The sequence below is a fragment of the Manacus vitellinus genome, unplaced genomic scaffold (genome assembly GCF_001715985.3).
Source record: "Manacus vitellinus isolate BGI_N305 unplaced genomic scaffold, ASM171598v3 scaffold_9_pilon, whole genome shotgun sequence".
In the NCBI taxonomy this organism is placed as follows: domain Eukaryota; kingdom Metazoa; phylum Chordata; class Aves; order Passeriformes; family Pipridae; genus Manacus; species Manacus vitellinus.
The window spans coordinates 22,087,181-22,114,426 of record NW_021940917.1 but is presented as its reverse complement, the minus strand read 5'-3'; the positions used below and the strand labels follow the sequence as shown (position 1 = coordinate 22,114,426).

Sequence of the window (27,246 nt, the reverse complement as noted above, 5' to 3'; positions counted from 1 at the left end):
GCTGTGAGTAGCATGGGGCTGGGGAGTCAGTCAGGGACTGCCTCATGCATCACCAAACAGAAAGAGAGTTGCTGCTGACACAGGAATTGCAGTGGAAGAGAGGGAGATGATGCTACCTCCCCAGCCTGGGACAACCCTTCCTGCCCTCACATGGAAAAGTGTTTGAATATGGGATCACTGCATTCCCTTGGCCACAAAAGGTGGGCAAAGCCACCTGAGGTTCTTCACCTCAGGCCAGGGTGGGGTTTGATGTCCCAGAGCCTGCCTGGGAATCCAGGAGCGGGTGAAAGGTAGGCCAAAAGGGTCCTGTCCTTCCCCACAGGTGACAGAATGTGACTGAGACAACCCCCTGAGAGAGGACACCTGCATGGCCGCTGGGAGGTGAGGGATGAGCCTTGAGCAGGACACACACGCCACTGCAGTGCTCCGAGAGCACCCTTGGGCACAGCATCTCTTGGGGAGCCCAGCTCCCCGTGGCACCTCTTGTGAAGGACGTGTCCTCCCATGGCCATCCTGGGGCTGTGAGGCTGCACATGGCCATGGGGGAGAGCCTGAGGTGGACAGAGGGCATACGGCTGGGCTCTGTCCCCCCCATGCCGTCGTGTGCCCACCGCCTGTACACGCAGGGGTGCCCTGAACTGCTGCAGGAGACAGAAGATGGCAGCTGAGAGGGCCATGTGCTGGCGGGCAAGGAGCTTGGCCCCCAGCTCCGGGCAGCCCTGCCCGTGGAGCTGCTGGTAGACAGCCTGCACCAGCCCCTGGTAGGTGCCCACCACGTCCCCCAGCGCGGCCCCCAGCTCCTGCTGCCTCTGCCTGCAGCGCCAGCAGTGCGTCACCTGGAAGCAGGTCACTGCCAGGTGAACCAGGCGGTCAAACGTCGCCCTCAGCGCCCGCTGCACCTCTGTGAGAGGCTGCTCCGTGCTCAGGAGCGCTTGGCAGCTGGACAGCAGATCCCGGGAGGCCCAGCCCAGGGCACCCTTGCTGTCTGCACCCTGCTCTGTGCACTGATCTTGCAGGTGGGTGGCCTGGTTCCCAGAGAGCTTCCCCACAACCTCCTGGAGCTCCGCCGTGTAGGCCAGGAAGCGGGAGAAATCCGCGGGGCTCAGCCACGCCTGGTCCTTCAGCTGCCCGAGCGCCTGGACATGGGGGTCCCGCCCGGCCACATCCCCCCCGATGGACACTGGGAACCCGCTCACAGGGGTCCCGGGGAGGCTGGAGCAGCTGGCTGGAGGGGTGGTGAGGGGCCCCAGAAATGGAGGGGGGCTGGTTTCGTGCTCCCCCTTGTCAGGCTGGTGGAAGCAGCCGATGTAGGGCAGGCGGCAGCCACAGCTGTTGGTGCCGTGTGGGGACAGAGAGCTCTGTGCTGGGGAACAGCCCCGGGGCCTCACCGGGATGGGGCAGGAAGGGGTCTGCTCACCCTCCTCCTCGTTAAAGCAGAGGAAGGAGTGTTTCATAGCCCTGTGGTCTCCTGCCTCTTTCCCCAACAAGCCCAAGGAAATTGGGCCTGAGGAGTTAAACAGCCCAGGAGATGGAGCCAGGCAGGAGTCCTTCCCCACCTCAGGAGCCTGTTCCCTGGGAAAAGAAGCCTGTGCAGGCTGCGGCTGCTGTTGAGCCACATTCCCTGTGTGTCCTCTGGGCTCCCCATCACTATCACCCAGCCCTGAGCTGCTCAGCAGCTCCTGCCCAAAGCCTGCTCCAGCTGGGGACGTTGGCATCTCCCTTCCCACAACATCAGCCCCTGTGCACCCACTGGTTCTCTGAGAGGCCAAAGGCTCGAGTGGAACATCCACCCTGTCCTGTGCCAGACTGAGTGATGTGAGGTCTGTCCTCACCCCAAATGAGAGCCAGGAGAGGCGGGTGAGAACCCCAGAGGCACCACAGTCTGCCAGGAGCTGGGCTGCATCTGGAAACCCTGCGTGGCCCTCGTGCACTTTCCGCAGGGCCTCCCCATTCACCACCTGTGGGCTCCTCGCCCAGGACTCGGGCACGTCACTGCTGCCATCGGCACAGCAGCTGCCACCGGCTCTGCTCTTCTGACAGGGAGCTGGGAACAGCCCCTGGTCCTTGGCCACCTCCTGGGCAGGGGCCACACTGGGGCCAGGAGCCAGTGGTGGCAGCAAGAGTTTGTCAGCAGGGCAGGTCCCCTCCTGGTCACAGGATGGGGTCACAGTGCCAGCCTTGTGCTGAGTGACCATCACCTCGTCCCCCTCCTCCAGCGCCCCTCGGGCCAGCCAGCCCTCAGTGGGCACACAGCTTCCCTGGCTCAGCGCCCTGGGATCTGTCTCCAGTGGGGAACTTTCCTGGGCAGCTTTGCTCTGTCCTCTGGGCAGGAACTCCTCTTCCTCTGCGGACAGCAAGGGGGGGTGTTCTGGCTGGAGGCCACTGTCTTCCTCCCCACGCTGGTCACCAGGACAGCGAACCGCTGAAATGGATGAAACCACTCCTTCCATCACCGACTTTGTCTCCATGGTGTCAGGCTCCATCTCCATCGGGTCACAGCAGGAATTTGTGCCAGCAACGTCCCTCTGGGCCTGGGTGGCCACAGGAAGCCCCGTGTCCATGTCCTTCCCCGTGTCCTCATGGAGGAGGAGGCTGGTCCCCATGGAGGGGAAACTGACCTGGGAGGTGTAAGTGGTTTTCAGGAAAGACCTTCTCTTCCTCAGGCTCTTGGCATACGTCAGCTCCTTCTCCCCCCTGTGCTTCTCCCTCACTGTCTGCCCTGTTGATGGGTCCTCCCCCAAGCTGTAGCACCTCAGTCTCTTGGGGATGCAGGAGGAGTTCTCTGTACCCTCCGGGGATGTCAGATCATAGCCTGATGGCAAGAAAAAAACCACAGAAATCAGGAAACAGCTCCAGGCAGCAGAATATCCATACACCTATGCAGTGGGCCAAAAAACCTCTCAGGACAGCACTTGGAATCACAAACACAAATGAACAGCAGCAACACCTGGCTCCCAGGGCCAGGGGAAACTACCTCTCATGATCAAGCCCCTCCCTGGCGTCAGAGAAGTCAAGGAAAAGGCAGAGCCTGTGTCTGTGGGTACAAGCACCAAAGCTCAGGTTTAATTATGAGTGCTCTGGACAGTCCCCTCCCAGGTGTGCTGGAGTTGTTTCACCTGATGGCAGATGTGGCTGTAACTCCCCAGTTAAATTGGGTGACAGCAGCAGCAGCTACAGGAGCACTGCCCGTGGCTGTAGGGTTATCATCAACTAGAAACACAGTCAGAAATTCCCAGCTGGATATTTAGATGACAAAAACTTCCAGAGATGATAATTTTTTGTCTGAACACAGTAGAGTGATAATGCACTAGTGCAAAAGTCAAAACTGTTTAATGGCATAAACTAAATTTTTAAGAGGTTCAGTTAATACTGACAGAGAAGAAAAAAGAATCCTCTCCCTTGTGAGGAAATAAAATGACTGGGGAGTTGCTCAGCCTCAGGAATCCTTGATCCAGCCACATAACATGTCCCTGACCTGAATATGACTTTTGATCTTGGGAAACAATGTTTTACAGGTTTTGGCTCTCCTCAGCTCAGAGGAAGAGAGCAGAGATTCCAGAATGCCACACTCATGTGAAAACTGACTTTTCCTACGACCCAGTGCTTAGATGTGATAACAAATCCCCCTGCAATGTCATGTTGAGGAGTGGCTTGTGGAGCGTGGGTGTTTGAAGGTCCCTCAAAAACCTTGGGGAAACTTTTTTGGAAGGTGATTCCCCCAGGCAGACTGATGGGAGAACAGGCAGCACCCCAGCCCAGGAGGGAGGAAGGTGACCTGCACCGCGCGGGTGTGGGGTTACCTGCCAGCGCGCCTGGAGGGCTGAGCCTGTCGGCGGCATCGTAGAACTCCTCCTCGGAGCTGGAGTCGCCGAAGCCCGGGGGTGGCTCCAGGACGAGGTGTCCGTGCCCCGCGGGGCGGGCGCTGCCGGCGGAGGATGTGCCGTAGCACAGGCTGTAGTAGCCCGCCGTATCCATCTCGGACAGCCGCGTCTCCAGCGCGCTCGCCCTCGCGCCCTGCTCGGAGGGGCTGCCCCCGGGCCCCTCTGCCGCCGGCACCTGCAGGAAGCAAAAGTAGTCCCGGGCCCCCGCCCCGTCGGGGCTCCCCGCTGCACACACAGGGACGAAGCTCCTGTCCGAGCTGCTCATCTCCTGCACGGTCGGCGTGTAGAAGTGGAACAGCTCTGGCCCGGAGGAGGAACACGCTTCCAACTCATCTTCCTCCAGCGCGTCCATGGAGTCGCTGGAGCAGCTTGTCTTGAACCCCCGGCTCTCGGAGTTGGCCGAGTCGGACGCCTCGGACGTGCTGTCCGTGGCATTGTCACCCCCGTCCCGCGGGTCGGTGCCGTTCCCCCCGGGACTGCGAGGCTCCCCTGGCCTCTCCTCGCTGCCCTCTTCCGCGGAGTGGTCCCCGCGACGGTCCGAGGAGGATTCCAGCTCCCAGGAGTCTTCAGAGTCGCTGCAGGCTCGAGATTCGTACCCTGGGATTCAAACACACGCGTCAGCCCGTCCCGTGCGGCGGGGAGGGGGATTAGCCTACAAGGGGAGGTGCAGCCGGACCTCGGGGATATTTTTACCCCAGAGCAGGGTGTCAGGGCAAATTCCAGCTGACCCCTTGCCCCAAGACTCGGTTTCGACCCCCACGGGCCTGCCCCATCACAGAATCATGAAGGTTGGAAAAGCCCTCTAAGATAATCAAGGCCAGCCTTAATCCTATGTGGGCACCACCGCGCAGCTCGGGGCTACTGCCCCTCCGGATGCTGTTCCCCGGAGGGAATAACGCCTCCAGCGCTGGGGGATCCACCCACTTCCTCCCCATCCTTTGGCAAAAAAAGGCTGCTTTTTTTAAACCTTCTTCAGCTGAGACACGGTGCAGCTGCTGTTTTTTGTCTGCCCATGTAAATATGGAGGTGTTTGCATCCACAAAGAGTCTGTAGTAGCCGATGATGAGGCAGACGAGATCCTTTGCACTGTTTGATTCCAGCAGCAGAGTCAGCACCTGTTTCATTTGTTTTGGGGTGGGGAGAAAAGAGAAAATGTTAGAATAGATAAATATTTGTCTGCAGGAACATGCTGCCCAATGGCAAGGCACCCACTCTCACCATACACCCTTCAGTCTGTTTTTGCAGGAGTCACAAAGAAGAGAAATCTATTCATTTTTCTTGGCTTTTGTGCCTTTGATGGAGGAGAGCAGGAAGAATCACTTTTCTCCAGTAATTTTTTTTGTTCTTCCTATGAGCTTTCTCTCCCAAGTCTGTCCTAAGCCCTTTGTGCAGGTCACACCCCGAGCCCAGTGTAAGATTTTGAGAAGGTGGTGTGAGTGACTCCTCCCACACTCTCTGGCCCATCGTGGCAGAGTCACTCACCTTCAGGTCCTGCAGGTAGATCTTGACCGTGCTGACTCTCTCGGACTCCTCGCTGAGCTCCACCCTGCTGATGCTGGGGAACTCGGCCAGGCTTGTGACAATGTTGAGTTTGCTGTTGATGATCTGGCTCACCCCATGCTTGGCACCCACCAGCAGTGCCACGTACGACTCCCTGTCCTGCAGCTGTAGGGGCAGAGGTTAAAGAAACCTCTTGTGAAGAGAGAAGAGTTCTTTTTTATTACGAGGTTTAAGTCTTTCCAGTGTATTTTAAAGAGTTTGTGAAGCCTTTTGAGATTTCTTGAGTACTTTATACAACACAAAAAATACAGACAGGACTCATCTGAAGAGCAAGAGTCACAGCTTTCAATTAGAAATTTTATGCATAACTATCATGTAGGCTGGTCTGTTATCCACTTCAATGGGACTATGCTGAGTTTCCCCAGCAGAGCCCCTTACCAACATTTGCCATGGTATCTCAGGACAGGGAGCAGCAGTGTGACCAGCAAGGCAGCACACCAAAGCCAATTACATAAATGAACAGCTCGTACCATCATGGTGGCATTGAAGATCTTCCCACTATACATCTTCAGCTCTCCCAGGATCTGCAGGTAGCTCAGGCGCACCTGGGTTGCTGTGAGCTGGTGCTTCATTTGGCAAGAGAGGAAACACCATTTAGAAACAGGTACTGCAGGCTGGAAGACTTTCGTGCAGGACTGTGTATCTGACCAACACGTTCAGCTCAGTCTGGACAAGCAACAGGGGTGTCCAGGACCATCCCACATGGCCCACTGGGCATCCCAGAGCAAACTGCAGCAGGACACACAACACAGGGAAGTCGGAGAGTGTGGGAACAGATGAGGGAAAGGCAGGAGAAAAGCCCCAAGTGTTGCACAGGGAGGAGACCTGCAGAGGAGGGACACTCCCTCTTTGGCCCCAAGAGACACTGCTGCCATGCTGGGAGGTCCCAGGGCTCAGGGGTTATACACTACCTTCTGCCGAGGGTCCAGCAGCAGCTGGTTCCGCTTCAGGTGGTACCCGATGGCTTTCTTGATGTCCTTCCCCCTCATGTTTCGAAGCAGGGTGGGAGAGATGAAGTTTTCGATTCCCCAGTCCCTCCTGCCAGAGAGAGAGGAAGGAGCACAGGGGGTCCTGGCCATGCTGACCCCCAGCACCACAGGACAGGGCAAAGGCACGACACAGCCTCACGGGGCTGTAATACACTCTGCTACCTGCACCTGCCCCAGGTCAGGAGAGGGGCTGGAGAACTCACACTTTCACACAGAATGCCTGTTTGCACCTGCTTTTACAGGAGTTAATTCACAAGCTTTGTCAGCAGAACAGTCCCAATCTCCCCTCATCGCCCAGAGGATGGAGATTCTGTCCTTGCACTCACCTTACTTTGGTGACAAGATTATGACTTTTCAGATCCCTGGACCCAAAAACATGAACCTTGTGTGCTGCTGGGGGGTTTATTCAGCCCAAGTACTACCTACCCAGGAGGTAGGAACACTGCAACTGCCACTTGTCCTCTGCTCCCTGCACACAGCTGGGCACATCTGGCAGCACAGTGAGTCACCACATCTATGTCTGTTGATTAACAACTGGCTCATCACTAGTTTCTAAAGCAGGGGGTTCTCTAGGGCAGGTACAGCCTAACTGCACTGACCTGCAGCACAGCACACCTGCTCCTTGATCATTTCCCCCCAGATTCCATTAATTCACAGGATCTATCACTTTTGCCCAGAGTAGGTAGTTCTGGCATGGTTCTGGTGAATGAAGAGATGTGCTGGCTATGCAAAGCTGGTGATTATCTCCCCTCTCTCCAGCTACTACAATCAATACTAGCAGGAGCAGCTTGGGTAATCATCACTGTGTGAGAGATCTGCAATTTCAAGTTCCAGCTCCAGTGACAGATCAGAACCTCCCTCTGTCTTGGAATATGCCCAGGTGTTCACTGCCTGTACTGTTCAAGTAGTTCAGCAGATTAAGGAAAGGGAGACCCATGAGGCAACCCTAAAACAACCAGCACAACCAAGAGGCTGCAGTCCCTCTGAGTCACAAACAGTCTCCTATCCAGAGCCAAACACCAGGCAAACATTGAGCTGATGTCACTTTTAGGTGGCTCCTTCTTTTTCCAGGCTTAGTCACAACAGAACACAGAAACATGCAAACTTACTCAATGTATTTCAAGGACACTTTCTGTGCCTGAGCACATGCATAGATCCTCTCCTGTATGTGCAGAGCAGCCAGACGTAACGCCAGGCTGCACTTCATTTCCACAGCAAACCTTTCCTGGAGCACATCACTGCAGCTCTGGAGCAAAGAGAGCAGAGTTAGCTCAGAAAGAAGTCAGGATGAGACCACTGACACGACACCATGCATCCAAATAAGGGTGTCACCAGCCAACCATACCAGTTGATTCAAGAATTTAGGGCAAATTAAATTGAAATGCTCCGATTTTAAGTGCTCTGCATTCCACATCCATGTAGCTGAGTGAGTCAGGCACACTGTGGTTTAAAGCAAAAATGAGAATGGGGTGGGAAGGGATTCCAAAGCACAGAACACCCCAGTGTCACCTGTAGGTACAGATATTCAAAGGCCACTGGGTCTTCCTGCAGGAGGTCCAAGGGGTCCTTGGGGACAAAGCACACTCTGAAGAGGCACCGGTAGTCATGAGATTCTCTTCTCTGTACAACCTGCAACAGACACAGGGCATCACACCACAGCTCCTCCCTCCCCGACCACACGGCAAGCGAACCCACAGGAGCCGCTTAAAGCTGCTGGCACGGGGATGGTGCAGATTGTCCTTAGCAAGCACAAAGAGACTTTGCTAGTGCTTGTAATTTTATCTCTGATTCTTCACTCATTTTTGCTTCTCCCTGCAGTAGCTTGGAAGCCCTTTGACAGCAACACTTCATCAAACACCCACTGATCTCATACGCTTGCAGTGTGACCAGGACAGAGGCTTTGGGTCCATGTGACAACAGCAGAAGAAGAGGCAAACTGCTCTGCTTTGGAGCTCAGTCACAAGGTACAGCAGTCCTAAACAGACCCCTGAATCATCACTGTATGTCAAGACTCTGAGTTATACATCAGCACATTTTATTCTGGGCAAATCCTGCACAGCAGAAATCCTCAGGCACGTGTGCTCAGTGGTCTGGCAGTGTCAGCACCAAGGGACTTGAACTCAGTGTTCCCTGTGGGTCCCTTCCGGCTCAGGATATTCTACGTATGATTCCATGAATGCCTCTGCAGCACAGCAGATCATCAACCAACACACCCATCAGCACAGCTGCGACACCCGAGTAGGCACTTTTAAAAGACTGGATGAGCCCAGCACTCCTTGCACGAGCTCATGTCACATTGACAGGACACCAACTACTGAGTCAGAATTTAACCAAAGTGGCCCCTGGCTGGGTGAATGCTCTGGCTACTCAGAGAACTGTAAATAGTGAGGTGGTGCACAGCTGTCTAAAGGCTGTTTTAAGGCTCAAACACTCCTTTGTGAATGGGCCTATGAGACAGGTGGCACAAAGGAAGTGAGCCATGACTGCTCTACACAGTCCAAGCAACGCCAGGTCATGGGTACTGCTGTGCTCTCCAACCTGGGCAAGACACTCCCAGAAGTGCCATTTCTCCAGGGATATGGATGAAGGCCATGGCAGAAGGGGATGGCAAGGCTGGGGACAGTAAGGCTGGAGACAGGGCTGGGCTCACCCCTCTGGTGACACCCACAGCACTGGGCTCTCCCTGCCCCTCTCTGGCCTCTGTTCCTGGGTGTCAGCCCCACTGCAGGGCCATGGGACACACTTACCTGTGCAATGAGCTCCTCCTCGTGCAGCAGGTGGATCTTGGCCAGGTTGTACTGCTCCTCCAGCACGAGGGCGAAGTGGGCGATGCTGCGGATGGACAGCTTCTCCTGCAGCGTCAGCACGATGTCCTGGCAGGGGCACAGGGGTCACACAGAGCTCAGACGTGGGGCTGAGCACCACTCAGACAGCACGAGGATGTCACCGTGTGACTCCAGCCTGCGGAGCTGCAGAGGAGCACGGGAGGCAAGTACAAACAAAGCACAGCGCATCCCAGCAGGTTGGGAGGACAACGCAGGGAAGCCGCACCTTGCCATGGTAAGAGTCCAGCAACATGCAAACTCCGAGGTGTCACAGGCATCAAATCCATTTCCTGGATCTGCCTGTCCTGAGCTGCCTTGCACTCAGAGTTTTAGTTTTCGGTTGGGTGTTGTTGAGCACTTTTGTCACCCTTGGTCCAAGTGTTTCCTGCTCACTATTCCAGCTTTCTAAAGCTCTACAACACTTTGGACATGGATGCCACAACCCTGGAGGTGCACAAGGCCAGGCTGGATGGGGGCTTGGTGCAACACAGTTTAGTGGATGGTGTCCCTGCCCGTGGCAGGGAGTTGGAACTGGATGCTCATTAAGGTTCCTTCCAAGCCAAACCATTCTGGGATTCTATGAAGCATGGAAAAACTACAAGGAACTGGTGAAAAACACTACTTCCCTCCAATGAACAAGAATTTGAGAGCATGATTGTAAAAATCTTACCAAATCTGACTGAAACTGGTGTTTCAGTTTTAATGGAGAATTCTGTCAGAATACTAAGTGTTATGAAAATAACAAGGTTTATTTTTGGCAAAGAGAAAACATCACATAAGGCTTGACTGAGCACAAACTGAAACAGAAGTCCTTGGATTCAACCAAGCCTCTTGAGGCAACAAAAATGTTTGACTCACCTCAGCTTTAAGCCAGAATCTCTCAAGCAGCAGAGGAATTTTTGGAAACACCTAACTTGGGGAGATTTTACCCATTAGGGTGTTTCTGGAGGGCTGCACTGAAAAACTGGAAAAACTTGTTCCAGGTCAGAGCTGAGAAACTCAGGTCAAAGATGAAGAGCTAAACCATCCTTTAGAAATTAAATCCTTGTGGGTGGGCATTCAAACCTCTCTTTACAACTCAGTTCCCCATTCCTTACCACCTCCTTGCTTTATTTCACCATTTTCTTTTTCTCTGCCTTGTAAGTAGACTTTTACTCTACCTGAGAGACCGTGATGGTTTCATGAAGCTTGGATGAACTAGACAACAAACTCCCCCTTTTTGAGGAAAGTTTTTGCTGCATGACAAATAAAAGCTCTTTGCCTTTCCCCTTAGAATTCTTTCAGCCTGGTAGCCCCAGAACATGTGTCCATCGTGTGTCTCTCCCACGGTGAGAGAGGTGCTTCAGGACACCACATATCCTCCAGCCACTGGGCATGGGCAAATCGTGTTAATTCCAACACAAACACTGGGCAACTCTAAAGATCAGGCTAGAGAAAGTGGAAGCGTGTAATCCTGTGTCTAAGCACAGCAGTTACAGAAAGGGCTGGATCGATGGCTCTGGGGAGAAAGCACCATTTTTGAGGGCAATGATGACAACTTGTCTGTGATGCCCTCAAGCAGAAGGTCATCCGAGGGAAGATCACTCTTCATTCAGGAGGATCATTCCCTCAGATGCTGCTCTGTAACCTGAAGGGTTTAATCAGCTTTCATGTCTCCACAGGGGAACGCTCTCAACCAGAGCAGAAATGAGGCTGGAACGTGGAAAACCCAGTGTGCCCAGCACCAGCCAGGAGTCCCCTTCCAGCCTCTCAGTGCAACCTGGAGGCTGCAAGACCCCTGCAGGCACCTTTGCTGATGGGTTGGACTGGGGTGGTGGGAACAGCCAGCCAAGCATTGTTACCTTCACAGTGGTGCTCCTCTCGAACCTGAACGCCTTCGTCTGTCCGTTCTCCAGGTACACCTTGAGAACGTTGGGCATGCACAGGAGGGAGCTCCCCTGCAGAACAAACGCAGCAGCTGGACCCTCGGGCACCAGCTGCTCTGCCTGGCACAGCAAGTCCTGGCATCCAGGAAAACCCTTCTCAGCCTTGGCAACACTCTTCCATGGCATTACCTTTATTCCTGATTACCCTTCTGGCATGGAATGAGGGAAAGAGAGCACAACAAATGCCTTTACCGTAACACTGCAGCCCATGCCACAGCTGCACATGGCCAGGCGTGCCCTGTGGTTCCCACAGGGCACAGGAGGATCCAGCAAACACTGAAAGGGGACAGTCATCCTCCCTGCTCATTATTGAAAAGCAGTGGTGCCTGATAGAAAAGGCACCTTCCCATCTCCCAGCACTGGGCAGCACAGACCCCACACTGACCACCATCCTCACCAGTCACAGCTTCAGCCTGGACACTGCCCACACCCTCCACTCTCCCACAGCCAAGAGAAGGCTGTGTGACTCAGACAAACACACAGCACCACTTTCATTGAGTATCCCTCTCAGATTTGTGACCCTCGGCTTCCTAAACAGCAGATGATGTCACCAGTATGTCCTGAGGTAGGTCCCAAAGTGTGGGACAAGGCAAGGACACCCACAGCAAGAGCTCCTCTGTTGGGTTCTCTGGGAAGGGTCTGGGGACTTGGCCTCTATCCTCCTGGGGCTGTCTGGAGCTTCACCTTTCAGCCCTCCACCTCACTCTTCTGCACCTTTCTCCCTGTTTCCAGCATTGTTCCTGTTGTTGTTCAGTGCTGAGGAGTTTTACTTCTCTGCCTTTGGACTTCCTATTCAGCATGTCTTTCTCACGTCCTTGGACCAGCATGTTCCTCCAGTCTTAAAGGGTTCATTGACTTGTTGTAACAGTCTCAAGGTTAAGAATGGTGTTTCTAAGACAATCGCTCTTGTGTTTCTTTTGCTGTGCCACATGTTACAAATCTCACAGCCTCAGTCCCTCTCAGTAGAGAGCCCACACACCCTGGATGTGCTGCCAGAGCAAAGATAAACACTTCTGAATCTTCTTCCTTATTCTCCCCTCCTCATTTTGTGGGGTTCAAGTCTCTACAGTCACCACTGAAAAAAAAGAGAGAACACTGCTGGTATTGCCAACCCCAAGATCCAACTCCTCTGTGCTAAACAGCATGAACACACCTTTGACAGGCTTTGGGTCCTCCATCAGTTCCAGGAGACTGATGCCATGTTACACCAGCTGTGCCTTTCCTCTGGAGCTCCCATGGCCACAGTTATCATGTGAGCGGGGCCTTGCACAGCCAGCACACAGCAAAACTTACACCTACTCAGAGATTCATATACAAATTATCAGCACTCTCCCAATTATCCAGCCAGAACAACCAGGTAGGGTTTCTCTCCTTTTGTGCAGGCTGTCAGAAGCTACTATGAATTAACCCTAAAAGCTTCAGCAGCTGTACCCATCCTGTCTGAGGTAAGGCTGATTTACCCCACGTTACTGCTAATAACACACTGCCTGGTGCTGACCCATGAGCCCTGAGGGACCCGTCCCTTGCATATTGCTCAGTGATATGGAAATACATCATCAGCCCAAGGAAAGTGGGGCCAGACGGCACTGAGGCTCATCAACAATTTATGTTCCCAACCCAGAGTCTCAGGTTTCAGCTGCAGAAGGCAGTCGCTGGGATCCTTCCCGTCACCACAAGGATCACTTAGCCATGCTCCATTAGGATGACAAGAGCAGTATATTTACTGAAACAGGAGGCTGTGCAGTTTTGCAGGGCCATAATACCCATTTTGGCTGCCTTAGTACATCAGCCTACGGAAGGGAGAGCAGCCCAAAAGCACTCAGGGCTGCTGTGGTGGATAGTACTTTTCCAGAAAGAAGTCATAAATATGCAACAAATTTATTTACTCTTCTTTTGTGCTAATACTTTACTACTCAAAACAGGGTACATATCCAACTGGTGAAAAGGAAAGCCAGTGGGACACCAGCGCCCAAATGAACTTCTCCTACCTTTATGCTCTCAGTAAATGAGCGACAAACTACACATCGATTGTGTCCCTCCTCTGCACTAATACTCCTCTGGTATGATTAGCTCAGCAGATGCTGACTGAGGCGTGGGGGTAGGGGGGCGCAATGTGCAGCATCCCCTCCAGAAGTGCCTTCTTCGGGCTGCTCAAGACCTTTCTCCAGATCCCTTGAGACCCACGTTGCATTCACTAAGTGACTGGCAGGGATCTGAGAACTCCATGGACTGTGACACCAGTGCCCAGTCTCTGGCTGACACAGCTCCATGGAAGCTCCAGGAGATACTGATGTGAACTCCCAGCTGTAAGAAAAGCAGGGACTGCTGGCAATTCCAGGCCTGCCTGTATCCCACAACCAGTCCTGTCCAACACTTCTTACTCATCTCTGCTTGGGCCCACTTCCAGAGCACGTCCTCTCCTTCGCCCTTTCCTGCCTGGTGAGCTTGGTGGCCTGTGTCACATCTCCCAGGCACATGAGGGGTCTGGTACCTGGATTCTGTGTCAGAGAGAGTGGCCACACCACCACATCACACAGGCAGGACACCAGACACTTGTCACCAACACCTGTGGGATATGAACACGGCCCTTGGAAAGGCAGGGATGAGCCTGGCAGCAGCACGAGCACACCTAGCAACAGGGTGAAAGAAAGGGAAGAGGAAAAGGGACACGTGGGTGCTTCATCATCACTGCAAATAAGCGAGATTTGGTCAGACCTGGATGACTGAATAGCACTAATGAGCAGGGATGTGAGTGGGGCATTTTGACCACTGAATTTTTTCATTCTGAAGGAAAAAAAGAAAACTCAACAGAACTAATGACTCCTGACTCAGCCCAGTCCACTCCACTGAGTTAATTGAGTTACACAGAAAGAAAAAGGAAACATTCAGGAGCTGTTCACACTTTGGAGAAGCTATAAAGTATTCTCATTTCTGCTACAGGCAGACCTACACAGGCTGACTCATATCGACCCAGTTTGTCTCCTACCAGCACTAGGAACCCCATAATGGGTTTTCAGCACCCTCCAGGAAGCTGTGACCTGGCTCACCTTAAAGAGGGTCAGATACAGAGGCAGCTGAGGATGCTCTGAGGAAACCCTCGGCAGGGGTAGGACAACAAGCCTCCACCCTGTCAGCTCGAGAACGCATGTCACACCTAACAGCAAAGCAAACACCAGCACCAAACCCTCTGATCACAGTGTAACCTGTCCTCAGGAGGGGACACCCCAGCAGGGGACACCCCAGCTACTCCAGCAGCACACAAACCTGGCACACACCTCAGCGTTCACCTGGCATCTTTAGGATCAGCGTTTGTCATGGCTGAAATTCAGTGTGGCTTCACCACAGATGGATTAGCACCTTAAGAGATGACAACTGCCTCCTGCAGCTGTGAAGTGATGGCTTAGGGCATGACGGTGGGACGGGACAGAAATGCATGCAGGTATTTTATATTAGTCCGAGTGAGCAAGTCAAACGCAAACTCCTGCAGAGATACCAGTGCTCCCCTCTGGTTGCCCCAGGAGCTGTTGGGAGCAGGTGCCTGGATCATGCCCAGGGCGACCAGCACAGTGAGTCCCAGCCACACAACCCCAGCCCGGGACCCACCCACAGAGAGCTCCCCGTCCCCGCCCCGCGGAGCCCTGACCTGTGAGTGCCCGTTCAGCAGCACCTCCTCCGCAAACCGCACTTTGACGGGGTTTGTTTTCAGCCTCGCCCTCTTCTCCTCGGTGAGGAACGACGACTTGGGTCCACCCTGAAACAAAAGTGGTGGTGGGTCAGGGCAGCAGCCTCGGGCAGGAGCAGAGCCCCCGACATGGGCAGGGCACATGGTCACCCCTGCCCTGGGGCTGCTCCCACTGTGCTGCCTCGAGTCCACAGAGACGTGTCTAGGGAGGCTCTGACCTCCCAGCCTTGCTCCAGGCCCTTTTGACCTGTCTGGGCAGCTGCTGCGCTCAAGCCTGGCTGCCCAGCAAGGGGACACATGTGCCGCACCCACTCCCAATTTCACTACATGGGAGCCAGCTGCTGTGCTCAGGCATCTCCACACCTCCTGCAACGAAGCCAGGGTACCCCAGAATGACTCTGAATCTGCCAAGAGTTGGTCTGCAGTGGGGCTACACCTAAACCAACACCTGTAGAGAGCCTAGCAGTGATGGACAGACCTGCGCCAGCACACCACAGCCATGTGAACAGCGTGTCCCGGCTCCGCTGGGCTTCCCAGAGTGCACTGTCATACTGCAAACCACTCAGAAAACTGCCCAAGGTCACAAAGCCAACTTTGTTGCACTGCTATCACACAACCTTGCTCTCATCATGACAGGGTCCTACCAAGCTCACAAGGAACCACATGAGTTGAGGAACCACCAAGTCCCTGTGCACGAATGTGCTGCTCTTGTACAGCACGATGTTCCCCAAGAGCAGAGGCAGAATCCCTCAGCATCCTCCTGCGTGGCTTCCAGGCAGAGTCAATCCTACACCTGCCAGAGGTGCTGGTGCCTCCTGGACTGCCACAGCCCCATGCTGTCTCGAGGACACGCAGCAGGGAGGGAGGATGGGAGTCAGGAGGAGCCCCTGTGCACGTCCAGACCTTCCAGAGCACACCAGGGCACGGAGAGCACGGCACCCTGCACGTGGGGTCACAGCCTCCCACATCCCAGCCCTGCAGAGGGTCTGGGACCTGGCGGTGGGAGGTGTTACCTCTTGGCTCTGAGCTGCCTTCAGAGCAGGGCAAGAGTCACTCCCAAACCCTGCATCAGGCGTGGCTGTGTTTGGAGATGTCCTTAAAGTGACCTGAAAATGAAAAAAACGATATGGGCTTGTGCCCCATTTGCTTCTCAGCAATGCCTGAGGGCCTGTGAAGGGCACTCCAAAACCCATGAAGGGTTTTCCAGACGCTTTTTTCTCTGAAAAGCCATTGCATTTTGCCTCTTTGGGCAGGCATTCAGGTCTTGCATAACCAACTCCAATTTTTTCCTGATCCCCAGATCAGGGCTGGCCAGACCAACAGCCGATGCACTGGGCAAGGGAGATGAGAGGAGATTAACAGACAGGGAAACCACCCATCAGTGGGTTTGCTTACAGTTTTTCTGATTACTTTGGCTTTGTGCATGATTGGATGCCTACACCTGAGAAGCTTTGGGCAGGAAAAATATTTGAGATTTTCTCTCTCGTGTACCTTTCCTTAAGAGCCAAGAAATCTCAAGCCTGAGAGCTCCAGTAACTTCTGAAAGAAACATCACTCTTGTTTTAAGAATAAATCAAAATAAAAACAAAAAACCCTCCAAACAAATGAAAAAACACTCCAGAAATGTTTTCCGGTGCTGGGGAGGGGAGAAAGGAGGTGGTCTGGATGGAATCCCACTCAAGCCACTTTCATACCTCACAGGAAGCCCACAAACCAAATTTTGTCTTTTCTTTGCAACTCAGCCTTTACACCCAGTAAATTCCATGTGGATGACAATGCATCCTGCCAGCATCAAGTGCCTTCTGGGGAATTCTCTGCTACAGAGATCGGCAATCAGCACTAAAACTTCACAGTGCAACTTTGCTTGTGTTCCCAAAGCACAGTCTGCACCCGAGTCCCAGCCCATCGCTAGACAGAACCTGAGGAACAAGGGATGAGTTTTTCCAGCAGTCAGAAGGAAAAGCTCACGAGCTTCCAAAGAGCACCAAGGGTGGATGCTGAGCCTGCTGCCACAGCACCTCCCACAGGGTGCCCAGGGTTCCCACATCCCAGACAGCGCTGGCACACAGGAGTGCTCCAGGCACCCCTCAGTGCTGGCCACAGCTCCCCAGCAGGACCTGCCTGCCTCCCCCAGTGGGGGATCAGGAGGCCCTCGTGGGGGGCGGTATCCCAGCTGCCCCACGGCCATGGCCATGCCAAGGGGTGCCAAGAGAGCCGAGGAAAGGCCACTTACAGATGTGCAGCGCAGCACAGTCAGGAGCAGCTCGTCGCCGGCGTCCCTGCAACAGACACGTGGTCAGCAGGCGTGTCCCCCGCCCCTCTGCCCTGGCCGGGCGTGGGGTGACACCACACCTGATGATGCTGGCAGCTCGTTCCACAGACAGGTCCTCCACCCCCCTGGAGTTGATGCGGAGGATCTGGTCACCCGGCTGCAGCTTCCGCTCAGCAGTGCTGCCTGCAGGGAACCGGCACACTGTCAGTCAGAGGCCTCCTCCCCCAGGGAATCATGCCATCATTTAGGCTGGAAAACTCCTCCGAGATCATGGAGTCCAACTGTTAACTCAGCACTACCAGGTCCACCACTAACAGTCTCCCCAAGTGCCACATCTACACTAGGGATGTCCAGAGATGCTCACTGAGCTCCTCTTCCCTCCCAGCACCTGCTTCCCTCAGCAACTCTCTCTGGATGGCAAAATAAAAGGGGTTGGAGGACATTGGGCACTGATGCCAGCCTGTGTGCCCCTGCTTGTGTCTGTGCCTCCCACCTAGACTTTCCTCTGCCCCATGGAAAACCACTCCTGTGTGTGCCTGTGCCCTTGTCACTGCCCACCACACTGTCCAACCAAACACAGGCCTGGTAGCCCTGGGCTCCCACAGCAAGGGAAGGGTTCTTTGTGCCTCAGTTTTAGTAAAATGTTTATTCTTTCTGATTAGGAGAAAAAAAAAGCACAACAGAAAAAAAAACTCCTTCCCCACTTTTTATACCCCAAGACTCTGAGATAATTCTGCCATGTTTCACACGGGAAGAGAAACGGGAGGTGACAGAGGGACATCCCCCAGCCCACATAGATGGCCAGCAGAGGAGCTCCAGCCACACCACAGGCAATGGGCACAGTGTCTCTCTGGCTGCCACACTCACAACAACAGGTAAAAACCAGGTGTTTTTGTGCACCTGTTAGAAAAATGAAAGGTAAAAAAGAAACAGATTCAAAGTTTTTGACTCAAAACCTTCGGGCCACCTTAAAAGCACCTCTCCCTTCTATAGCTGGAGGAGTGGATCTGCACGACTTAAGCACTGCCTGGACCCAACAGTGAAACTCTCCGTGGTACAGGGCTGGAAGCCCAGGATCTGTTCAGCAACAAGTCACTGGGGCCACAGCAGAATAAGATGAAATTCTTCCTCTGCAACTCAGAGAAAACACCACGAAGGTCAGCAGCGAGCAAGTGCAGGTGAGGAACCCGTGGGGACCCTGCTGTGGGCTCTGCACCCTCAGAGCTGGGAGATGCCTGAGCAGTCTGTGTGCCACGGGCACCCAGGCTTCTGTCTGCAGTGTCCAAGGGGCACACGCCAAACAGGTACCTCAGAAACCACACACATCTGGCAGGAGTCCATCACCAAGGCCCCCGGGGGACTGGGGGCTCTCAGAGCCCGGCGCTCACTCTCCTCCCGGCGCTTACCCGCGGTGACAGACGCGATGGTCAGGGGCAGGCTGGGGCAAATCTCAAAGCCGTAGTGCTGCAGGACCAGGTCCTTGTACACGGTGACGGTGAGCTTGGCCTGGCTGGCAGGGGGGACGACGCTGTCCCCGGCGCTGACCATCGCCGACATGCTGCCCCTGCAGGATCAGAATCCACACTTACACAAGACACAGCCAGAGACACCCTGTCCAAGGGGCCTGGACCCACACACATCCCTGCTCTCTGTGGGACACGGCGCTGCACAGCAAGGACAGCGCTCCCTGGGTCCTCAGCTCTCTCCCCCACAGCCAACAGCAACTCCCCAGAGTCCAGAGAAAGCTGAGGACACCCAAGGGGCTGCAACCAAAACTTCTCAGTCATCCCAGCCCATGGTCACACGGAGAGAGAGCTCCACTGTCTCCATCCACAGGCAACAGCAGCACCTTCTCCCAGCAAGGCAGCGAGAGAATGTCCAGCCCTCAGCCTCTGCTGGGATCAGCTTAATGCTGATTCTCAGACCTCAGGGAAGGAAAGCAGTCATGGACCAGGATCCCTGGTCAATGCAATCCAGTCTTGCCCAAAAATGTGGGCCCTTGGTAAGAGACAAAGACAAGCAGGACCCCACCTCCAAGAACAGCAAGTTTTGCATGGAGCAGTGCTGTGTTTCTCCCTCACAAAACCACAATGGAGGAAAGCAGGAACATCTGTCCCTGGAAACCAATGGATTGCTTAAAACCACTGTTGTTTTCCTTTTTCTAGGGACTACTGCACGAATATTTCCCAAGAACAACAGAAGCAACGAGTATGATCTGCAGCCTGTGCCAGCCCCTGTTCATTGGGAACAGCCCTGTGCTGCCTCTGATGGAAGGTGATCACAGAGACTCCTTTCACAAAGCCCACACTTACCTGGGTGCGCTGTCCCGAGAGCGATGAAGCCATTTTGCTACCATTTGCTCTATTCTACATGCTTTTCGTGTCTGGATTAGGTTAGTCTCCAAATCTTCCATTTACCTGAAAGTGACAGAAACCACAGGAAAACAGAAAAATAAAAGACTGAGGGAATCTTCTGGACACCAGTTCAGAGTTACCAACACCAATTCACAACTCTTTTATAATAAAAAACCTTGGGAAGACCATGAGCTATAACAGGGGATAACACCTGTTGTGACACTCACTGTGATCCCCCTGCCCACCCAGCCTCCCCTGCCTGGTGCTTTTGGTTGTCTGCGAGTAGTGAGTAACCCATAGTGAGTTACTCTCCCAGGGTAGACAGTGACCCAGCAACCTCTGTTATCCTTTTCCACAGATTTCATGGATCCAGGATCTTCTCTGGGAGATGCAAAGGCTAGGTCGGCTTTCAGCCCCCAAACCGAACCTGCCAGACCACAAGTCTTCCGTCAAATCAGAAAATTGGTTTGACATTTGCAAATGCAAACTGCAGTGGTAACTGCACACTCCAATACTGTGCCTTCCAAGGCACAGGAAGCCTCTGTAGCCACGCACCACTGTTGTTACTCTGAGCTCAGACCCTGGGAAAACCTGTGGGCTGCGAGTGAACCAAACACAAAATGAAACAAAATATGTCTGCATCCGCCAGAAGTCATGAAGATTATCAGCTCTTTGTGTTTCTCTGTTATATCCACCTTTCACACTGTGTCTTCTGGTCAGCCTGAGAGATCTGTACGTCCCGAGCTCCTCCCTCGAGTCTTCTCCTGGCACTGGAAGTTCTGCACCTCAGGGACATGCTCAGTCACACTGGCACAGCAGGCTGCTGGTCCATGGCAGAGCCTTTGCTGTAGCAGAAATATCAGTAAGTTAATTTCTGAACAGCAAAGATAGCTGGAAGCTTGGAGAAATGAGGAAAAAACATTTTGTCTCCACAGAAACTGGACCTGTTCCCTCAGCACTCTCTCAGGGCACAGTGCTCCCCCAGATCACCTTTCCTAACAAGGAAAGGAGGGCAGGACCCACGTTTGCCAACTTTTCTCTCCCTCCCAAGGAGCCACTCAGGCCCATTTTGCTTCCTGCCTGTGCAGCCATGGGCAGAAAACACAGAGGAAATTCAGCCCTTCAGCAGTTCTTGCACCGGGCACTCTCTGGGCTTTCTTTCTTACATAATTCAAACTGCTCCTTCAGCCACACTGCTCCTGTATCTGCCTCTGAGAAGCATTTCCAAATCCAGAACAGTGACCCTTGTGATCCAGTTGTGTTTTCAGAGGAAGTTAGAGCTTGTAGGGTGGGAAATCTGACCCCTTTCCAGAGGGTGACTGGGAAGTGGCCACAGAAGGAGCAGAAGCACAGCAGTTCTGCAGCCTGGAACACACACACGGGATGTGTCCTGAGCAGACACGGTCCCTGCTCAGTGTGTCCCCTCTCAGCCAGGGGATGTCACCATCCATAACACCCGTGCAGCAGCAGCAGCATCTGCTGGCTTGGACCTCACCTCTCTCCTCAGCAGCACAAGGTGGCTTTCCCACTCCCCCCAGACACTTGATGCTCCCTCTGAGCCATGGGGAAGGTCATGCCCGCAGCAGCTCCTTCCTCCCAGAGCTCCCTGCCTGGATGCCTGGAAGCCTCACACTCCAGCTGCTGATGTGCTGATTGAGACAACAATCCTCCTCCTCCACTTCCTCACCACCTCCATTGGCAGCTCCACCTCCCACCCCTTCCCCCTCCCTCTGCTGCTCTGCAGAAAGGACAGACTTCTCTATCTTCTATTCACAAAACAGAATTTCCAGAGAAAGTCTCTTAACCTGCAGGACAAGGAGGAAAAGCCTAGAAGACAAATGGAATACTGAGGAAAAAAACCCACATCGTGCTTTCGGTAAACGGGAATGTTTGAGCCAAACAACAGGTGCCTTAGAAGAGGCAGTTTGAACAGGCACTATTTCCACAAAACAGTGCACAACACCAGGAGCAGCTTTGTTTCCCGTGCTGTTCTGACACCACAGCTGGTACCTCTCCCCATTCCAGGATGTCCCATGGCAGCTCCAACCCAGGTCCTACTCCCAGCTGCCCTTGTGCAGCTAATTCTGAGCCAAGCCCCTGAGCATGTCACTAAGCAGCTTGGGCTGGGATCCTGATGCACAGATCCTTCAGGTCTGCCAGAGGGAACTGTGACTCGACAGGTGTTTATTTTCACAACCAACCGACCCTTTCAGAGAGCTTGTGAGGGAACCTGGGCTGGTGGTTCTGGCTTTTCAGGAGCAACATAGACCTGAAGGCCAGGTCCTACCTCTGGGTGTGCAGCCACAGAGCAGCACAACCAGCAGGTGTGTCGGGACATGCACAGCACAGACCTGGCCAGCAGGAAAAAAAACAAACCCACTTTCAAGGAGAAACTTCAAATTTTCACGGAAAAGTATTAATTCATCAAACTGAAATTTTCGGAGGGGCAAAGTTTTACCGGTACTTTTGACGCTACATCTTTGGTTTAAAGTGTTGGCTACCACCAGAACATGGCGGCAGGAGCAGCAGTGGGGACCAGCAGATTTCCTGCACCTGCTGACATAGAACTATGTGATCAGAAGTGGCCATAAGCTGCTGTAAAACTGCAGACACTGTCCACCTGTAAGTGAAGTTGTCTTCACTCCTCTGGGCTCCTGGAAGCATCTGTCCAAGTGCTTCCTGCCATGGAAGCCCATCAGCAGCGAGTTCAACGAAGGCACTGAGAGCAGCCTTGGGGAGAAGGACTTGGGGGTGCTGGACATGGCCCAGCCCAGAAACCCCCTGTGCCCCGGGCTGATCCCACAGCGGGGGCAGCAGGGCAGGGGGGATTCTGCCCCTCTGCCCCCTCAGGTGAGACCCCCCTGCAGAGCTGCCTCCAGCCCTGGGGAACAACAACAGAAGGATATGGAGCTGTGGAAGCAGGTCCAGAGGAGGGTCACAAAGACAACCACAGGGCTGGAGCACCTCTGCTACAAGGAAAGGCTGAGAGAGTTGGGGTTGTTGAGCCTGGAGAAGAGAACATGCCAGGGAGACCTTAGAGCCCCTTTCAGTGCCTCAAGGGGCTCATAAGAAAGATGGAGACAGTTTTTTTTAGCATGCCCTGTAGTGACAGAACAAGGGATGATCGTTTTAAACTAAAAGAGGGCAGATTCAGACAAGATACAAGCAAAAAACATTTCACAATGAGGGTGGGGAGGCCCTGGCACAGGTTGTCCAGAGAAGCTGTGGTGCCCCATCCCTGGAAGTGTTCAAGGTCAGGATGGATGGGGCCTGGAGCAATCTGGGATAGTGGAAGGTGTCCCTGCCCGTGACAGGGGTTGGATTAGATGACCTTTAAAGGTCCTTTCCAACCCAAACTATGCTGTGGTTCTATGATTACATCTCTTGTGTACCTGGTGATACATCCTCACACTGCACAGCTGAGAGATGAAGCAGGGCTGGCCCCTGCCCAGGCCACCCCAGCTCACCAGCTGTGGTTGTCCCTGGAGCCACCTGCCAGGTAGGTGCAGGTTCAGGAGAACAGCAGGTTCTTGCACAGCCAGCTCAGGGATCACGTCACAGCCAGCTCAGGGCAGGGAGGTGAGGCCGCGAGGGGGGGTGTCTGCTCCTCCAGCTGCTGCTTCTGCCAGGACACTACCACAGGGTGAGCACGTCCCTGGCTACCCAGGCAGGCAGAAGAAAACCAAGCTTGTGGCTCTGAGCTGCACCAGAAGACACTTCTGGCACAACCGGGCACCTCTGCAGCAAAGATTTTGAAGGTCAGCCAGCTCCGACAAGACATGAGGACAGAACAGTAACTCACCCATTTTCAACACAGCACCCTCTAAAGATGTTCTTGGAGACACAGCCAGGGAGACAGCTGAGCCCGAGAACCAGGGTTAAAGCTCCTGTGGCACTCTGCACTCTCACCACGTCGGCTGTGCACATACAAATAACACAATCCTTGCAAAAACAAAAATTAAGAAAAGAAAATGCAAAAAGCCACTGTGGCTGTCCCATCTCATAAGCCTGCAGTGTTTGGCTGGTTTTTGAGGAGAGGAGCTGCTCTCACATGGCTGCCACACACACACGGCTGCTGTAGGAGGGTCCCAGGCCCAGCTGGGGCTCATCCTGCTGCCCAGGAGGGTCCGGAGCAGGGCCCTCCCCACGGCCACAGGCACCCCTGCATGTCACAGTCCCCATGCCCCTCACGGCCATGCAGGGAGCACCCCCACGGCACCGTGTGACACTGTCTGACACTGTGTGACACTGCCAGACATCACTAATGGGATTGAGATCTGTGCAGCCCAGTTTATCCCCCAGGCTCTCGTGTCAGCTGCTGTCTGGTCACCCCCAGAGCCCCAGGAGGAACCACTTCAGCACCAAAGGGTTTGTGATCAGGTCCTCTGACCTTCCCTGGCTCAGAAAGAGAACCTGTGCTGTGTCAGAAGCCTGTGATGTTCAGCACTTCTACGTAATACCAGGCAAAGAGTATCCACCAGTGCCACACCTCAGAAAAAAAAAAAAAAAAAAAAAAAAGCACCATTGCTTTTTAATACCGTGGGAAATCCAGGCTTTTAGCTACAGACAGATACTGTCAAGGAAAAAAGATAAGATGAAAGAAAAGAAAACAAACAAGAAAACAAAACCAAAACAGAACCCAAACAAACAAAAAAAATCCCCCACCAATCAAAAAACTTTCCAGCTGCTCTAAGTCAAAAACAACCTGCGGGAGAATTTAGCACTTGTCAACCCAGAGAAGGCAGCAGAGATTCTGTTCTGTACCTGCACATCCCCATCTTCCTCTCTCAGCTGGCAATGGCAAGGTTTTACACAGACACAGTCTGGCTCCAAAAGAGCAGAATTAGTTTTAAAATGTGAAATTCTGGGCAGAGCATGCAAAGACTTCAGGCGCCAAATAAAAATGGTTTCAGCAAAGGCCATACATCCTTGACGGGCTCAGGGCATGAGGGGAGAAGCAAGAATAGCTCTGTGCATGGTGCATTACACACAAATCAAAGGAAATGATAAACAGAACGTTCAAGGTGGAAAGGAGGAAAATCAATACTTCCCTCCTGAATAGCTTTCACTCCTAAAAATAGACTCCTGTGGAAGTGCATGAAGACTTTCTTCCCTTCAGCTCTGTCTCCCAGGACAAGAACTGCCAGCAGAGAAGGAATGTTTCCCTCTGCTTTCCTGACTTACAACTCCTTTTCACAGTGAAGAAAAGATCTGCCTGCAAGCCCGTGGCTGGATCCTGCTCCCCAGCCCCTGTTTGCACAGCACCACGGAATCAAGCAGCTCACCTCCTAAGAAACATTTGCACGCCACTGGCAAATTGCACAGCAGGGCAAAAAAAGGAAAAAAAAGATTCTGTGCAGACCTTCACACATTGTCCCTGATCTCTGTGTCCTGGTGCAGGTCTGGAACCAACCAATGTGCCTGTGGAGTTCAGCACTCTGGAGTATTGCCAGTGCCTCCCTGGGACTGTTTGCACAGCAGAAAACTCAAGATCAGGGCTGGCACCACAACAGGTTCCTCCACACCTGTCTGTACAGGTGATCTCTATGTGTGTCTTGGATTTAACTGAGCACAAGGGCTGGGAAACAGCTTCGGTTTGGCCTTTTGGCAAATGTCAAGAAAGGAAGAATAAAACAAAAAGGAAAATATATGCACTTAAAAAATACTGGTTCAAGAATGTCATGCCACATACAGAGACATTTCACAAGAGCCCCAGAGGTTCTCTCCAGCTTTAAAAACATCTGCTTTCCACAAGGATAGAGCCCGGAGCACTGAACAGCATCAAGGAACTGTTTGCCAGCACATTGCTCAGCAAAAATTCAGAGGGCAATTTACTAAACCTTAAAGGAGTGAAACTCATGATCAGTAAAAGGCAGGATGGCAGCACATGTGGAAAGGTGCCATTTGCCTGCTCCCGATGGCTGAACCAGGGAGGCAGAGAGGCCACAGGGCTGGGCACAGTTTGCTTTGCTATGTCCTGCCATCACTCACATGTGTCTTTGCCTTGGTCCGGTCCCAGAGGCTTCTCATCAGTCTTGCCAGAGCTGCATGGACCAATTCACAGACAGGGGAATGGGGTAAGGGTGGGGTGCCTCTCTAGGCAATGTCAGCTGGAGTTTATGCAGGGAAAATCAAATGCTGCCAGCAGACACCCAGAATTCTTTTCTTTTCCAGCTTAGATTTTTCTCAGATTGTACAACAGCTCTCTGAACATCTGCCTCTCTGCCTTGCTATAGAGAACCCTGGATGGGAGCGGGAACAGCACCACTAAAAGGGCTAAAGTGAAGGAAATGGTTCACTGGGAGCTTCCTATCCAGCATTACTGTCATTTCCACCTCTAATTCTGCAGATTCTCCTGGGCCAGCAAGCCTGCTCTTCTGAGACAAGACCTCTATGACTAATGGGGTTCCTAACATTTCCCATCTTACAGTCTTATCTCACACATTCCACTAGCAAATTAAGTCTCACCCAAATCTGGCTAGAAGCAAATACTTAGGTATTTTCCTACAGCTGTGGCAAACCCCCGTGCAACAAGGAGCCACAGACAGGCTGTGAGAATGCCAGAAAAACGCTCGGGAGGTGGAGATCAGCAAGCACACCCGGAGCAGGTTACCTGGGCGGGAGGAGGAAGGTGTGTTTGCAGAGGTTGGAGAGCCACGCGAGCACACACAGATGGGGCAAACCCGGGCGCTTTGGGAAGCGGTACAGATCCCTACCGCCCGCGAGGTAAGGTGCTGCCCTGCCCTGTCCGCTGTCCTTCGGAGCTCCCCCACTGCCCCGCGGGGACGGAGGTGCTCACAGCGGTACCCTTGACACCCGCACGTCAAAGTGACTCTGCCTCCCGCCTGCTCCAGCTCGGACCAAGTCTCTCACACAACATTTTCGCCATTAAGGTTAAGAAGCCAAAATCACTGGCTGTGAATCCCACAGCTGAGCGCTCAGGGGGGTTTTGCCCGCTTGTTTTGTTGTTGTTGGGAGCGGCGTACACGCGTATGGCTTCCTCGCACCAAAGAGGAAAGTCGCCCACGCGTTTGGTGCAAAATCGGGCAGAAACCGCTGAACCATCACCCCAGCGCGAAGAGAGGCGCACGGACCCCGTGGCCCCGCACCAGAGACACCCGGTGGGAGCGGGATGGGCGGCGGTACCTCCCGCAGCCCGGACCGACGGCGCGGACCGGGCCGGCCCCGCTCCGCGAACCGGCGGCACCGGCGGACCCTGACCCCCTGAAAAAGCCCCGCGACCACCCGCTCTCGGAGGGCGGGGGGACCCCGCGCTGCTCCCCCAGCGATCCCGTTACCTGCTGCCGAGAGCGGACGCACGGCCACCACCGGAGGCAGCGGCGGCATCTCATCGGCAACAGCCCCGGGACCCCGCCCCGGGGACCCGCCCCGGACCCCCGCCCCGGACCCTGCACCCTGGGTGGTCCCGCCCCTAGAGACCCGCACCCGCACCTTCCTGGATCGCCTGGATCGTCCGGATGGTCCGGCTGGACTAGCACCGGGGGTCGGTCCGGGTGCTGCCCCACGGACCTCGCTGAACAGACAGACTCCCCCTCGAGACAGCGCTGGAAGTGGGGCTCGAGGAGGGGCAGGACAGACGGCCCTGACTCAGCGCCGGGCACTGCCGGACGAGCATCCCAACAGGAATGCTGACCCTGTGCCCCGGCCCTTCCACTGCCTCCCCTCTCGCTCTCCCCACGTTTGCTCTCCCTAAACCCCATCGATGCCCACATTTCCCCGCATTCAGTTTCTCCCCCA

At 54.0% G+C, this 27,246-nt stretch overlaps 1 protein-coding gene across 1 annotated transcript; it reads right to left on the bottom strand.

Moving 5' to 3' along the window:
- Positions 1 to 224: 224 nt before the first annotated feature.
- On the bottom strand, positions 225 to 27,016 carry FRMPD1 (FERM and PDZ domain containing 1). Its single transcript, XM_018086104.3, has 18 exons — positions 26,941 to 27,016; positions 20,184 to 20,333; positions 19,447 to 19,551; positions 18,541 to 18,698; positions 17,215 to 17,317; positions 17,096 to 17,141; positions 15,876 to 15,968; positions 14,824 to 14,931; positions 11,097 to 11,192; positions 9,178 to 9,303; positions 7,940 to 8,059; positions 7,540 to 7,676; positions 6,353 to 6,479; positions 5,912 to 6,007; positions 5,364 to 5,546; positions 4,849 to 4,996; positions 3,801 to 4,478; positions 225 to 2,812 (listed from the first exon to the last, which is right to left on the bottom strand). The coding sequence occupies exons 3-18, from the start codon at positions 19,545 to 19,547 to the stop codon at positions 225 to 227; spliced, it is 4,908 nt and encodes a 1,635-aa protein (XP_017941593.2). The 5' UTR covers positions 19,548 to 19,551; positions 20,184 to 20,333; positions 26,941 to 27,016.
- Between the last annotated feature and the right edge of the window lie 230 nt (positions 27,017 to 27,246).

Bases quoted from the DNA above. Each gene is read 5' to 3' on its own strand.
- FRMPD1 (XM_018086104.3), bottom strand. From the start codon at position 19,547: ATGGAAGATTTGGAGACTAACCTAATCCAGACACGAAAAGCATGTAGA. The intron at 15,969-17,095 runs GTAAGTGGCCTT...TTTCATTTTCAG, and splicing joins CTGTGCTGCGCTGCACATCT to GTCACTTTAAGGACATCTCC. The intron at 7,677-7,939 runs GTGACACTGGGG...TCTTTGCTCCAG, and splicing joins TTGAATATCTGTACCTACAG to AGCTGCAGTGATGTGCTCCA.